At 45.6% G+C, this 15,127-nt stretch overlaps 1 protein-coding gene across 2 annotated transcripts in view; it reads left to right on the forward strand.

Annotated features, from left to right (window-relative positions):
- The first annotated feature begins 9,503 nt into the window (after positions 1–9,503).
- The window catches only part of SLC12A7 (solute carrier family 12 member 7), a 149,175-nt gene continuing 143,551 nt past the window's right edge, over positions 9,504–15,127 (forward strand). The window contains exon 1 of one of the 2 annotated variants that reach the window (XM_054984356.1): positions 9,504–9,875. In XM_054984356.1, the coding sequence (XP_054840331.1) occupies positions 9,671–9,875 (205 nt within the window). In that variant the 5' untranslated portion in view covers positions 9,504–9,670. The remainder of the gene's footprint in view (positions 9,876–15,127) is intronic. The other variant, XM_054984357.1, reaches the window with a different exon arrangement.

Below are 15,127 nucleotides of genomic sequence, written 5' to 3' on the forward strand. Positions count from 1 at the left end.
CAAATTAAACTTTTCATTTGAAACTTGGATAGCTGAAGTTACCAGCTTCCCAGGAGAAATGTCTTTCTAAAAACTTCCCCCTGAGAAATGTTAGAAAGAGGGGACTCAGTGGCCCTCAGGATACAAATGAGTGTGTCATATGGGCTTAGACTAGAGTAACTCTTCTTAGGATTTCACTATTAGTTAAAAAATCATCCACTAGTGTAGATATCTTGTACTGACAATTCACCTGATTGTAGCAGAATTTTTAAAAAACCCAGATCCTCCTCCATGGGTTAGCCATCTACAAGTGATGCCTGACACAGGTTGGACACTTGTCAGCTTCCCTCAAGTTTTGATGGGAAATGTAGGCATCCTGGTCTTGCAGCTGTAATGGAGAGCCAAGCTGTAAAACCAGGATGCCTACATTTCCCATCAAAACTTGAGGTAAGCTGACAAGAGTCCAACCTATGTAAGGTGTTACTTGTAGCTTGGCTCTCAGTTCCCAGGAGCCCAGGGGGTCCAAATCTGATTGTGACTATCAGATGTAGGGAGAAGGAGCCATTTGACCCATTGGGGAAACTTATACGTAGCCATCCATATGTGTAAGTTTCCACAACAGAGCAAACAGCCGCTATCCCGGGCCATTTAAGGTTGAGTTTCTAGCCACAGTATGTGCAGAAGGCTGTTCTTCAAACATTTCCTGAACCAGGTAAGGATGGGAGACGATGGGAGTCTTTTGTGTGTGTGTGTGTGTGTGTGTGTGTGTGTGTGTGTGTGTGTTTTGAAGTAGGTGGAATTTTCCTCAGGGCAGACTGCTGGCCCATAAGGTCTGACCCAGATAATTATACACTTTGGTCTAATCTGTTGATATAGGGAGATGACTCAGCAGGGATATATGACTCACTGCATCACTATTAATTGCTTTCTCCCTGACCATGATTGTAATTTGAAATATAAACGTAAGCATTCTTTAAGCCAGACTTCTGCACATGTTTCCGACCTCCAGGAAATTCTTTTATTTTCTAAGCATTTGAGCAACCTGTCCTCAGGAGAGGCCTGAGGTAGGCAGAATGAGTTTTGACAACTCTGGGGTGGGCAGCAGAGCCGCCTTGTCTGCTTTTTGAGATAAGGGCAATGAGAGGGAGGAGGGGGGGAATGCTGGAGGAAAGACGAGTTAAACCTAAATGAGACAGAAGCCATAAGCCCAAGAAGGGGGACAAACAGCCTAGCAACAAAGGAATCACCTTCTTATATTACATAAACTTCAGAAGCCATTATCAGTCTAGCGTGGGAACAGTTAGCCAATGGCTGATCTTGATCTGCGTGCAAATGCAACCATACACTTCTATCACAAAACATTACTGAAACAGCAACTCCATCAATATTGCATTGCCTTTTCTACTCTCAGCCCACCATTGTCTCCTCCGAATTAATGGAATGGAGCAATAGACAAGCCGCAGATGGAGACTTTACAAGAAAGCAAAATTGTGTTCCAAAAACTCCGGGGTTTTCCCCTTCAGATTTCATATAGCGCAGTTAAGAGCTCAGCTATGCAAGACACCGTTTGGTTTTGATAATGTCTTTTATGGCTTAGTTTTAATCCCTTTCTTGTTTGTACTGTATGGTTTTATCATTTCTTGTATTAAATTTGGATTAAATTTTTTTTTAAAAAAGCTATGCAAGACGCCGGGAGTTCTGTGCATGGAGCCCCCTTCTCTTTTTTCCTTTAAAAGTCTGCTGCATGGGGACCAGTTCTGACTGGGACCACAGGAAGAGTGGGCGTTTCGGACTTTTCCCATGCCGTTACCACTACCTAAAATGGCTCCATAGAGATATTTGTTTATTTTAGATATTTTTACCTTGTTTTTCTCTCCAATGGGGACCCAAAGCATCTTACAACAGTGTTCTCCCTGCCCCCATGTGATCATCACAACAACCACCCTGTGAGATAGGCTAGGCTGAGAGATGATGTGGCCAAGGTCACACATTGAACACCAGAAGCTGCCTTACAGTGAATTAGACCAGTGGTCCATCTAGGTCAGTAACTGTCTTAGGTAGATTTCTCTCACATCACCAGAACAAGTTCTCAGAATTTGACCCTCACACAGAGGGGATGTCCCACATTTTTTCTCCTCCCAGATCTTTCGGGCATCATCCGGTTTGTTCTGTCTTTCATTGGGGGGGGGGATATTTGCAACTGTTCCCACCCCCCAGTCTGGAGCAGCCCGTCCTCCTGCCTTGCAGAGAGTGCAGCTGCCATTTCAGAGCATAGGGAGAGAGGCAGTCCTGCATGTGGTAGCAGAATTTGATTGTTGGAGGACACTATTTGTAACATAAGGTATTGTTGGTATGTCTTGTCTCAAGTCTGTTCCAGGAGTTGGCCTAACTGCATGTGCTTTTCAGTAACTGCCCAGCTACTGCATACTAGTCTTGACTAGATAAGATGTAGCAGAGTGTTCTAGGCTACTGTTATTTAAAGTTAGATCTATGCTTTGTGTGTGATCAACGAGTGCTTTTAGGCTGTATCGAGTCATAAGGTGTGTGACACAATGTTTTAGACAATGACAGCAAAGTATTCATCTGTATAGTCAAAATGATATCTACAACCGGTTAGAATTTACTCGCCGTGCTTGCCTGCTTTGTAACTTCTCCTACAACTGTAGTTTAATAAACCAATCTTTTCAGTCTGCTAAGCAGAGAGCAAACTCCTTTTTGCAACAACAAGTAGATATCTGGACCAAGGCCATCACCTCCCTGGAGCCCTTTAAGGGTGGAGAAATGAGGCAAGGGAGAAGACTAAAGCCCCCTCTCCCCTCACACTGGCGACCTGATCCAAATTGGAGCTCTACACATCTTGGCCCTGAAGATCTGATCTGGGATATCAGATTTGTTGCCATGAAAGAGGGCTGCAAGTCTTCCTGTGCTCAGCTCGTATATCTATACAAAAAGCAAATATTCCCAAACACTATACATCTCCAAAGGGAACTGAACAAGATAAAGGCTCCCCCTGGAACTTCTTGCCACTTGATGAAGAAGGAAGCATGTAATAATATGTTCAAATATGTATGTGGGGGTGTCAGTTTTTCTACAGCCATAATCTACTTCTGACATGATTAACTATCTACCTGCTTACCCTCTTGTTTCTCTCCATAGCTCTTTCTCGCCCAGCTTCCCCACATCTATATTTCTCCTTCCTTTTCACTGAAAGAAGGCTTTGGTACCATTTATGTCAGGTACCACTCATCAAAGTGAAGAGCCATATGTTAAGGAACTCTCTAGAGTATAATAATGTTCAAAACGTTATAGTAGAATGCACCTCACACTTACACACCAGTTAATTTTCATTGGCAACACCATAAAATTCGGAAGACGTTACTACAGTTCAGCAGGGTGTATAATTTCAGTAGCTCACTTGGACTCTCCGTTGCGATGTGACATTGTAAAAATGGCTTGATTTCATTGGGCCTCTTCCACACTTCACTTCCAGATATTTTGCCATGAGTTTGCCACAGGGACTTGCAGTCAGGGCTTTTTTTCAGCAGGAATGTGGTGGAATGGAGTTCCGGAACCTCTTAAAAATGGTCACATGGCTGGTGGCCCCGCCCCCTGATCTCCAGACAGAGGGGAGTTTAGATTGCCCTCCGCGCCGCCGAGCGGCACGGAGGGCAATCTCAACTCCCCTCTGTCTGGAGATCAGGGGGCGGGGCCACCAGCCATGTGACCATTTTCTCTAAGGGCAACCCACTGAGTTCCACCACCTCTTTCCCCAGAAAAAAGCCCTGCTTGCAGTCATATTGTGGCTGTAAGTTCTGATGACAACTCCTGTGTAAAAAGCATAGGCCAGATTCTAGTCATGGCATTTGGGAGAGGAGGGACTCCTGCCTTCCCACATTTTTGACAGCTGAAATGTCCTGAGAGCTCTGTGTGTGTGTGTGGGGAGGGGTTATTAAACCAGGATGCAAAAGAATACTGCCCCCATGGCTTCCTGTGTAATTTTGGCTGCTGAAAACAGCAGCGTTGTGGTCCTTTTTACACAAGTGTTGCCACCACTGCCTGCACAACTGCAAGTCCCCATGGTGAACTCGTATTCAAAGCAACGTCTAGCCTGGCTGTGCAAGAACTTGGGCTCTGAAGTGAAAGGGTTACGTGAGCAATATCCTCAGAAGTTAAAATTGTAATTATAGTTCATTGCACTTGCTGGGCAGCGAACTGTGGATTGGGCTGTGAGTTCTAAGAGAAACAAAATATTTGATCTAAAACTTAAAATAGAGCTGAATTATAGAGCAAGAGTACTGCAATACTGTCATGTAAGAGAAACACAACACCGACACAGAAATGTAGCAAAACCACTATAAGCAGCATTTAACTTCAGTAAAAGGGAATTGCCGTAAAACTAAAACACTAGTTTGAGGCAAATTATAAGGGGCACTTGCAAAATTACATTCATGCAGAAGGCAGATGTTTGAAATACAGTCTGAGACTAAAGGTAGTCTTTGATACAAAAAAGCTGAGCACAAAGTTCAGATGACTGTAAGCATGAATAGTAGTGAAACAAGAAAATACCATCTTCAGAATATTGCCTAGGTAGAGAAACCATCAGTTTCTTTGTACGGGAGGGATCTATGATGGTGTTCCCTTTTTACCAGCAGTTGGATTCAAGCCTAATAGCACAGAATCCAATCCAAGTTTTTAAAATGGCATATAACCTCCATCAAAATCTGATTTTAGTAGTCTGAAAAGAGCTGCAGTGGTAATATTCTGAGACTGAATTGTAGAATGGAGAGTCATCTAAATGCATCCAGGATATAAGCAATTTTATCTGAAATGTATAGTAAACAGGCCACGACAAACCTTCACATTTTCCGAGGTTACATAATCAGGAGCTAAATGATATAGTTCCCACACAAGTTGAAAAAGTTCAGCTAGCTGGCATCTCACTACCACAGAACTGGCACAAAAGTATGCTAGTGTGTGTCCAGTTGCACACCCTCCGAGTTTTCTTCTTCTTGCATGCCATCTGCCTGTCCATTTAATCGCTCCAAACTCTTTATTGCACCAAGAAGACTTAGGGCCAGGCTACAAGTGACGAATGACACTTGCCTGGCAAGTGAACAGACTCACATGTAGTGATCCACTTGGAGCGCAAGTGAATGGTAAGTGAACAGGGAGGACTACACGCGGGTCTGTTCACTTGCCAGCCAAGCGTCATTCGTCACTTGTAGCTTGGGCCTGTGCTGTGCAAGATTGTAGAAGGCAATCAGGCCATCAGGAATCCATACAGATCAGGAGGCAGACCATTTGTAATTGATGGTTGTTGTGGGTTTTCCGGGCTGTATTGCCGTGGTCTTGGCATTGTAGTTCCTGATGTTTCGCCAGCAGCTGTGGCTGGCATCTTCAGAGGTGTAGGTGGTGCTACACCTCTGAAGATGCCAGCCACAGCTGCTGGCGAAACATCAGGAACTACAATGCCAAGACCACGGCAATACAGCCCGGAAAACCCACAACAACCATCGTTCTCCGGCCGTGAAAGCCTTCGACAATACATCATTTGTAATTGATTTCCCCATTCTGCTTCGGTTCTGAGTTCCTATGAGTCTCAACAAGTAATGCTTCATCCATTACAAAGGAATGGCAAGAGATTTCCCATATTACCAGATCTTTCAACGTTTGATTAGTACAAGAACATATGACCTGACACCTGTGGTAACTCTCATGGCGGCCGTATCAGGCATGCAGGGCTTTTTTTCAGCGGGCACGTGGTGGAACAGAGTTCCGGAACCTCTTGAAAATGGTCACATGGCCGGTGGCCCCGCCTCCTGATCTCCAGACAGAGGGGAATTTAGATTGCTCTCTGCACTGCTCCAGCGGCGCGGCAGGCAATCTAAACTCCCCTCTGTCTGGAGATTTGGAGGTGGGGCCACCGGCCATGTGACCATTTTCTCTGAGGGCAACCCACTGAGTTCCACCACCTCTTTTCCCAGAAAAAAAAGTCCTACAAGTAAGGATGATTTAGCAGGACAGTCCCTTAGACATATGATGTTTGATTCGTAGGCATATGAATTGGAGTCATCTCCAATGGAGCAATACAGTTTCAAAATGATGCTTTGCCTTGCCACTTCTTGTTTTTAGATCTTTAGTAAGATCTTTGTCATTTACCAGGCTTTCGTAAGTGGCTTTTTTTTTGGTGCTTTCATTTTATAAGTTTGATGTTTTGTTTATTTTTATTTTACCTGGTTTTTATGCTGATTGCTTTTCTATTTGTTTAGGTTTGTGTTATAATGGTCTTTTTAGAATTAATAATTTCTGCGTATAAGCTTTCAAGAGTCAAAAGTTTACACCGTGATAATTGAAAGCTTATACCCTGATCATCTTGTTGGTCTCTAAAGGGCCACTGGACTCAGATCTTGCTGTCCTATATTTACCCAGAAGTAAATCCCATTTTATTCAATGGGGCTTGCTCCCAGGTAAGAGCTCTTAGGCTTGCAGTTCCAGTCTATGACAACAAAAACAACAGCAATCTTATGTCACATTAAAGACCGACACATTTTATTCTAGCATAAACTTTCACAGACTGGAGCTCATGCCATCAAATACTTCATATGCAGCGGGCTCTAGTCCACGAAAGCTTATGTTAACAATTAAATGTGTTTAAAGGTAATATAATACCAACAATCAGGAGTCTTGCAGCACTTTAAAGACTAACCACAAGACTCCTTCTTGTTTTTATATTATATCGAGTTTAAACAAACCGGGAACAACTTTAAACAAACAGCTACATATCAAACTGTGATCAGAGTGTATAGATTATATTTTACACAGCACAAATGGGAGGGGGGTAAAAACACAAGCCTGTTGCTATCTTCATCTTAACTTCAGGCACTTGACAACCATTAACCAGCCAAGCCAGTTTTAGAAGGGCTGTTACCTTATGCTTGAAGGTTAGTTGAATGGCCCTCATTGGCCACTCTCCTGCCTAGTTTTCTATGTAATAGAACATCTCTGACCTGTAGAGATTGTATCTATTTATTTTTTTAAAAAAGCAAAATAGAGTTGACAAAAACGACGATTGCTCTGAAGCTATTATTAACTCCCTTCCATGGCTATAAACCTCAAAGATAAGATAGAAGCTCTGAACATTGAGACCTTTCTGCCGCAGGTTTTAACCAACTAACTGCTTCATAAAACAATAAAAATGATCTTTTTGTGTGTTTTTTAGCATTCTGCAAATTACTGTATAATGGCTGCTTGTACCTTCCCCTTTTGCAGCATCCTGTATGTGATAAAGGCAACATGCAAAGTTTGGTAATCCTTGGAATCTATATAAATGAACAATCCTAGATGAGTGGCAGTTCATTGCAGTTATTATTCACGTAGGTATGCTTTCAGGCATACTTTCTCTAGGGCGTTTGTATTCTGCCTTTCCTTCAAGGACTGTATTTTTGTCATTTTTGTCCTCACAAGCCTGTGTCCAAGGTCACCCAGTGATTTTCAAAGCCAGATCTCCCTAGTCCAATACTTTAACCAGGGCTTTTTTTCAGCTGGAACGCGATGGAATGGAGTTCTGGAACCTCTTGAAAATGGTCACATGGCTGGTGGCCCCGCCCCCTGATCTCCAGGCAGAGGGGAGTTTAGATTGCCCTCCGTGCTGGGCAATCTAAACTCCCCTCTGTCTGGAGATCAGGGGGCAGGGCCACCAGCCATGTGACCATTTCCTCCAAGGGCAATGCATTGAGTTCCACCACCTCTTTTCCCAGAAAAAAGCCCTGACTCTAACCATTAATCCTCCTTCCTACATATAACCTTTTCTAGGACCAAGCTATACATGAATAGAGGAATCCTTTTTCTTTATTATTACCATGCCACACCAACAGGAATTCAGAACAAATTCTGGCTAAGCCCTGAATCAATAAAATGAGTCAGAGCTCATGTAGTGTTCAGGCAAGGTTGCCAACTCTGGGCTGGGAAATTTCTAGAGATTGGGGGGAGGTACTGGGGAGATTGGAGTTTGGAGAGGGGGGCGGGATGCAGCAGGGATGCGATGCCCTCCAGGATACCATCTCTGTGGCCCGGAGATCAGTTGCAAATCCAGGAGAACTCTAGATTCCACCTGGAGGCTGGCAATCCTAGACTTGTTGGACTAGGATCTGACCCCACCTGCCACAAAACCTTTGCTTTTGGAATGCCCTCCCTCTGGAGGCTCATCTGGTGTCTTTGTTACTGCACTTTAGGCACCTGGCCCAAACATTTATTTGCACTCTTTGGAGCGTCCATATTGTTAAAAAAGTTTAATGGTTTGCTTCTAGCCCATTGACTATCTTGGTACATGATTTTGAGGATAGTGATTGCTGGTTTTATGCCCCTGGCTCATTTTATCTTATGTAGCTGTTGCTTTTTTATTTATTTTAGTTCATTTTGCCCCAATGGGGACCCAAAGCAGCCTTCTGCTCTCTATTTTATCCTTACAGCAACCCTGTGAAGTAGGGTTAGGCTGATAGTAAGTGACTGGCCTATGGCCACTCCGAGTGAGCTTCCATGGTAGAACAGAGATTAGAATTTGGGTCTCCAATGTTTTAACCTGACACTCTAACCACTATACCATGCTGTTATGATATTACTTTTTTTTATTTTGCTCCCTTAAGCAGGTCTCTCTCTGGCCAGGTGGCACACACATTTTCTAAACAACAATAAACTTTCACCCTGAGCCTTGGGCCATCCTTCTCCTAAGCCACCTCACAGGGTTGTTGTTAGGATAACACCGGGGGAGAATATTTTATGATTACCATGAAAGGCAATCTCAGTGTGTGTGTGTGTAGGGTTCAGTTATTGCCTTCAGAACAGCTGGTGAAAGCCAGCATGGTGTAGTGGTTACAGTTTTGAACTAGGATCTGGGGGACACAGGTTTGAATCCCCATTGCCAGGTCCAGTTTGGGAAATTCCTGGAGATTTGGGGTGTGAAGCCTGAGGAGGGTGGGGCTTGGGGAGTGGACGGACCTCAGCTGGCTCTAAACCCATAGAGCCCACCTTCCAAGGCAGCCGTTTTCTCCAGGGAAAATGATCCCTGACACCTGGAGATCAGTTTTAATTCCAGATCTCTAGCCACCACCAGGAGCTTGGCAACCCTAACTCTGCCATGGAAGCTCATTGGTTGACCTTGGCTACTCTGAGCCTAAACTCCCTCACAGGGTTGTTGATAAAAAGGAGGTTAGGAGAATGATGTAAGCCACCTCGGTTCCCCATTAGTGATGGCGTATAGAAGAAGTAAATAAGTGTAAGGGCCTTCCTCAAAAAAGAGAGAGAGAGAGAGAGAGAGAGAGAGCTCTGAGGGCCGCGACTGCCTCCCAGCCCAGCCGCCGCCGGCGCGGCCTTTCCTCTTCCCGCGTTTCCCTTTCGAAGCAGAGGCTGCCCTCACGTGAGGCGCCGCCGCCGCCTGGCTGGCTGGCTGAGAGGCAGGCGGGGAGGGATTGTTTGGTCGCCCGGGCGGCCGCTGAGGCAAGCCAGGGAGGCGGAGAAGAAAGCAAGCGAGCCAAAGCCGCCCTCCTGTTGCTCTTCCCGCCATCGCCGCCAAGCCAGGGGCGCGAGCAGGCGGGCGGGCGGTGCGCGGCTGGCTGGCTGGCTGGAGGCGGCGGGGAAGGAGCCGCTCGGCGGGGCGCTCCCCTCTCAGCCGCCCCGCGGGGAACCGGCCCCCGCCATGCCCACCAACTTCACGGTGGTGCCGGTGGAGGCGCCCGCCGAGCAGGAGGAGGGGGAGGAGGAGCGCCCGGGGGGGCGACAGCCGCCGCCCCCTCCCGCGGAGCCCGGCGCGGAGCCCAGCAGTGCGAGCCGCAGCAGGCGAGGCAGCGGCGCCCGGCGGCGGCAAGCCGAGGGCGGCCGCGTGGAGCGCGGCGGGGGCGAAGGTGAGTCTCGGGGCTCCGTGGCTTGCCTGGGGCAGGTGAGGCGGCCCCCGGGGCGGGCAGCAGCTTCCCTCCCGGGCTTTGTGAGCCATGGAAGGAGCCTCTCGGGAGGCCAGTGGCGAGCCGCGGCGCTGCAGCTCTCAGCCGGCTGACTTTGTTTGCCGGCCAGCCCGTCCCACAGGTGGCCTCCCGTCTCCCGGTAGCAAACAAGGCGGCGCCCGGCCTGGCATCTCCCCGGCCATTGCACTGCCCTGGCCCCCGCGAACGGGGACACTTTTTGCATCCTGCGAACGGGGACACGTCCCCGTTCCCCTAAACAAGGATGAAATCCGTTAGGAAATGTTCTTTAGGCTGCTTTGGTTAATGCACAAGGCGAATAGTTGGACGGTGAAGAAGGTGGACAGGAAGAATATGGATTCATTTCAAATGTGGTGCTGGAGGAGAGCTTTGCCACGGCCAAAAAGACAAATAAGTGGGTCCGAGATCAAATCAAGCCTGAATTCTCCCTAGAAGCTAAAGTGACAAAACTGAGGCTCTCTTACTTTGGTCACATCATTAGAACACATGATTTTCCGGAAAAGTCAATAGTGCTAGGAAAAGTGGAAGGCAGTAGGAAAAGAGCAAAGCAAAATGGCTTGACTAATAAAAGAAGCCATGTCCTCTAGTTTGCAGGATCTGAGCAAGTATGTTAATAATAATATGTTTTGGGGGTCTTTCATTTATAGGGTTGCCATTGGTTGGAGGCATCTTGACAGCACATAGCGCGCGCACACACAATCATACACAATAGTTTGCAACCAGATTCTCTTGTTTCACATAGGAAAATCCAGTTGTAAGTGATTGCTGTAGTGCTTTGAGAGTGCAGTTGAACATGGGTGAAAGGTGTCTTCCATTGCTGACTTAAAAGTGGCTGTCCTCAAACAGAGAAGCTTCAAGGGGAGATTGGGAGGTGAGATTTCTGAGCTTGAGTTTATTCAAAAATTCCGAACAATGGACTCCCTTCTGGGTTGAATAGAGACATAGGATTCTCATGTCACTATATGATATAGCGGACCAGTGATATATTGTGTATTTGCTTAACAAACTGGAATGGCCAATTAAAATATGGGAAACAAACAGCCAATCTTTTCCTTGCTGCTCCCAGAAACATTTGTTGTCAGAGCACCCCTGAACACCATTCCTGGGGTGCCAGTTTCAAGCTCTGTGAGCACTGCGTGCGAGGTTCCTTTTCAGTATGCAGTCTAAAGAGAAAGATAAGTGCATGGCCTCCAGGAGAGAAAGGGAAACCATTGCCTTGCTATTTACTGGAGTGAGAAGAAGCTCCGGGACGCATCTTACCACACATGCCCCTGCCCAGCATGCCCTCCACAGAAACCAGCAAAAGTGATGCCCGCCGGCAGTAGCCCAGTACAATAACTGGTCCATCGATTCAAAAGTTCACAGTTAATGATTCATGAACTGGAATGCAGCTACAACAGCCTTTCTGGGCATTAATGATCATTTACTGGGGGTTAGGTGCTTCTGGCCCTGACTTGGATAGCCCAGGGAAGCCCAATCTCCTCAGATCTTGGAAATGAAGCAGGCCTTGGTTAGTAATTAGATGGGAGACAGTCAAAGTAGACCAGGATTCCTGTGCAGAGGCTGGCAATGTCAAACACCTTGGTTAGTCTCTTTCCTTGAAAACTCTAGCAGGGGTTGTCAGATGCCATCTACAACTTGGCAGCAATTGCCTCTGCCACCAGGTGCTTCTGAAGCAGAATTGGCCTCAGTGTTATCCATTGCTCACTTACACACTCAAACACTTTCTGTGAACAAAATTTGTACTCCGTAACAATGGCTTTGCTCTTGACATAAGGAGTATAAGGAGCTAAATTCTATATTAATAAACAGGGTGTTTTGAAGAACCTCAACAATAACCTTACAAAACAACATCCCTTTAGTCTTGTGACGGGCCATGCTTCTTGTTGTGCCGAATTCTTTTGCTACTGTCCATAATTCAAAAAGGGAAGGAAGGACAGGGCAGCCATCAAAACCAGTCGTTCATGGGAAAGCAGCTACCCAGTCAAAGGCCAGACATGTATGCAAGGTTCGATTTGCTGGTGGGCTTTGGGGGTGGTAACTGATTAAGCAACATAGTGGTATAACACATGCACAAATGGAGTGTTTTCCCACTCTATGGGAACAGTGCAAGTACAAATCAAACAAAGAGCCACCAACTGAACAGGAATGTGGGATAGTCATTTGCTACCAGGGCCAGATGACCAGTAGAATGTGGTGGTAGAGTCTTGAAGTGGTAGCGTGAACTGTACCACATCTGCTGTTAGGTGGGAGATAACCACTTCTGAATGTTCAGCACATTAAAACCATTCCTAACTTTCTCTTCAATTAGAAAATTGCCACACCAGAGAGAATGTTTTATTACAGTCCTCCCATGCTGTTTTTTCTGCTTGCAGGAGCATTTAAAATTTGATTCCCTCCACCACATATAATCTGATGTCATGCTTTATTCTAACATCTCCAGGACTTTTCTACCATATTCCTATCACCTGCTGCTGCTTGTATAAACCCATCCTATAGGAATGGCTGAGCTGGATGCCTAGCATGGTAGAAGAAGGAAACCAAGCGGCAGAGAGGCAGAAATAGGGAAATGAAATTGTGTGTGTGCACTTGGGGAGGAAGTGTGCGTGTTTGGAGAGGGAAAAAAACCACCCCAATAATTTTAATGAATGGTTTGGCTTTCTCCAAATGGTCAAAATTGAAGGACAAACAAACAAAAATACTGTAATGATTAGTATGCATTAACAATTGGCTGGAAGAAAATGTGGGCAGGCATTTGACAAAAATATGGTATGGTAGAGCTATACATCATGTCTACTAGAAGAAAGCATATCCTGTCAGATTGCAGTGATACCTCACAGATACTTCCCATGTGCTCTCTTAATGTATATAATAGTATTTGTATTAAAAAAAAGCTTTGTATGCATGACAATAACAGTTTGTATACTGCTGTTCTGGGAAGATTAGTGCCAGCCCAGAGTGGTGAACCATGTCAGTGTTATCCCCACAATACAGCTGGAGAGCTGGAGCCGAGAGGAGTGGCTGGCCCAAGGCCACCTGCAGAGCTCGTGGGTTGCCGTTGGAGAAAATGGTCACATGGCCGGTGGCCCCGCCCCCTGATCTCCAGACAGAGGGGAGTTTAGATCGACAATCTCGACTCCCCTCTGTCTGGAGATCAGGGGGCGGGGCCACCAGCCATGTGACCATTTTCAAGAGGTTCCGGAACTCGGTTCCCCCGCGTTTCCCCTGGAAAAAAAGCCCTGGTTCATTCTCTTACCTGCTATACAAGATGTGTTGTAAAAGTAACACATGCAATGATGCCACTACGCTGCAGTGATGGTAGTGAAGGGAAGATTTGAGTTAGTCTTGGTATGAAAGAGCTAATGGAAAGGCAGTCTGCTGAGGGCAGGACCTGAGAGCAATTTCTGGTAGCACAAGCCTCCTGAAATTTCATTGGATTGCAGCAGCACCTTACTGCTTCAATTACATGTTTGTGTAACTGTGTTTTCTTCTGTTAGGAACCAGAATGACTGGTGTACGGCAAAAGTATTTTGTCACTTGGCACTAAGATATTTAACATTAAAAGTACACAGTGGCACCTATTCCTTTTGTTCAATACTGTTTTGGGAAGAAGTATGCCTAGGGCGTGCATACGAGATCTTCCTGTGTTGCTGGTTTAGCGTTAAGTGTGGGAAGAGGTACCTTGTTCTGCATTGTTTTGCTCACCGTTGCTACTATGGAGCTGTGCTAGTCTCAGAGAGCCTGTAGTTTCCCTGGTTTGTCATTTAAATTAGTTCATACATAAGTACAATTGCTGATGTCTTGCAGTTTTATTTATCTACTTTATTTATACCCTGCCTTTTCTCGCATTGGGGACCCTGAGCATCTTACACCATTCTCCTCTCCTCCGTTTATCCTCACAACAACCCTGTGAGGTAGGTTAGGCTGAGAGAGTGTGGTGGCCCAAGGTCTCAGCATTCACGGCAGAGTGGGAATTTGAACCTGGGTCTCCCAGATCCTAGTTTGATGCTAAGTAACCATGGCCGTTTTCACACTGCTTACCGGCCACGGAACATCGTGCCAAGCTCCTGGAACGACAGCGTCTTCCTGTCAAGAAATCACACCAGGACGAAGCTGTCGTTCCAAGAGCTTTGGCTGGTAAGCAGTGTGAAAGTGGCCCATGACACGATGCTGGTTCTTGTTATTTGATTGTATTGGTATTGGATGCCCTCACGGTATTTGGGTTCTGATAACCCCCTTTTCAGATGTTAGATCAGGGGTCTCCAACCTTTTTGAGTCTGTGGGCACCTTTAGAATTCTGACACAGGGTGGTGGGTCCAACCAGAACATGGGTACCACAGGAGATAGAGCCAACCACTAAATGGTAAGGATTGAGGTTATGGTATAACTCTAATAGTAATTCTTTAACTTTTCAAGCAAAACGCTCTTTTTAAACTATTTGTTCATTTTAAAAAGGGTCCTGTTAAAAATATTTTCTTGCATAAAGCTGACCTTCAGTCAGGCAGTGAAAATCCTTGTGCTGTGGTAGCAGTTGCTGTCGAAACAATGTTTTTAAAAATTTGCATAGCCATTCAGAAACTTTGCTGAGCAAAAGCTCCACCCACTTCCTGAAAACAGTTGGTGGGCACCAAGTAAGGTGTCTGTGGGTGCCTTGGCACCCATGGGCACCACACTGGAGACTCCTTTGTTAGGTTCTCCTACGGCATAGCAGACGTCTTTTGCCAGCTAAGTGGTTGCTTGGGAGGCTAAAATGTAGCTTTTGAGTTCCTTGGAAAATAGACAGGATACAGATGTAATTTGGAAATTTGGTTGTTTCCTCATTCTGGTGTTCCCATTGTCTTCTGCTGTTCTAAGACTGGGCCCGTTGTCTACTGAATTTTATGGATTCCAGATTTGGAAAATTGTTTGTAATTAAAGTATTTCCTGCTTACGCTGCTACAGAGTTAGGGTAGTATATTAATTACAACTTTGAAGCTTTGCTATGCTTGTCACTCTGAGCATAAAACTGGAATCAGTTTTGCCTTTCACCTGGGTGGAATACTTCATCAAAATAGGGGGGAGAAAGTATTTTATTCATATTGAAATAAAAATAAAAATAATAAAGAAATTTAACAAGATGTATACTGTGCCCAGAAGAGGCATAGAAATTGCTTAGAAAGTGTGCAGCCTACCGCTTC

This window comes from Eublepharis macularius, chromosome 7 (assembly GCF_028583425.1).
Source record: "Eublepharis macularius isolate TG4126 chromosome 7, MPM_Emac_v1.0, whole genome shotgun sequence".
Lineage (NCBI taxonomy): Eukaryota > Metazoa > Chordata > Lepidosauria > Squamata > Eublepharidae > Eublepharis > Eublepharis macularius.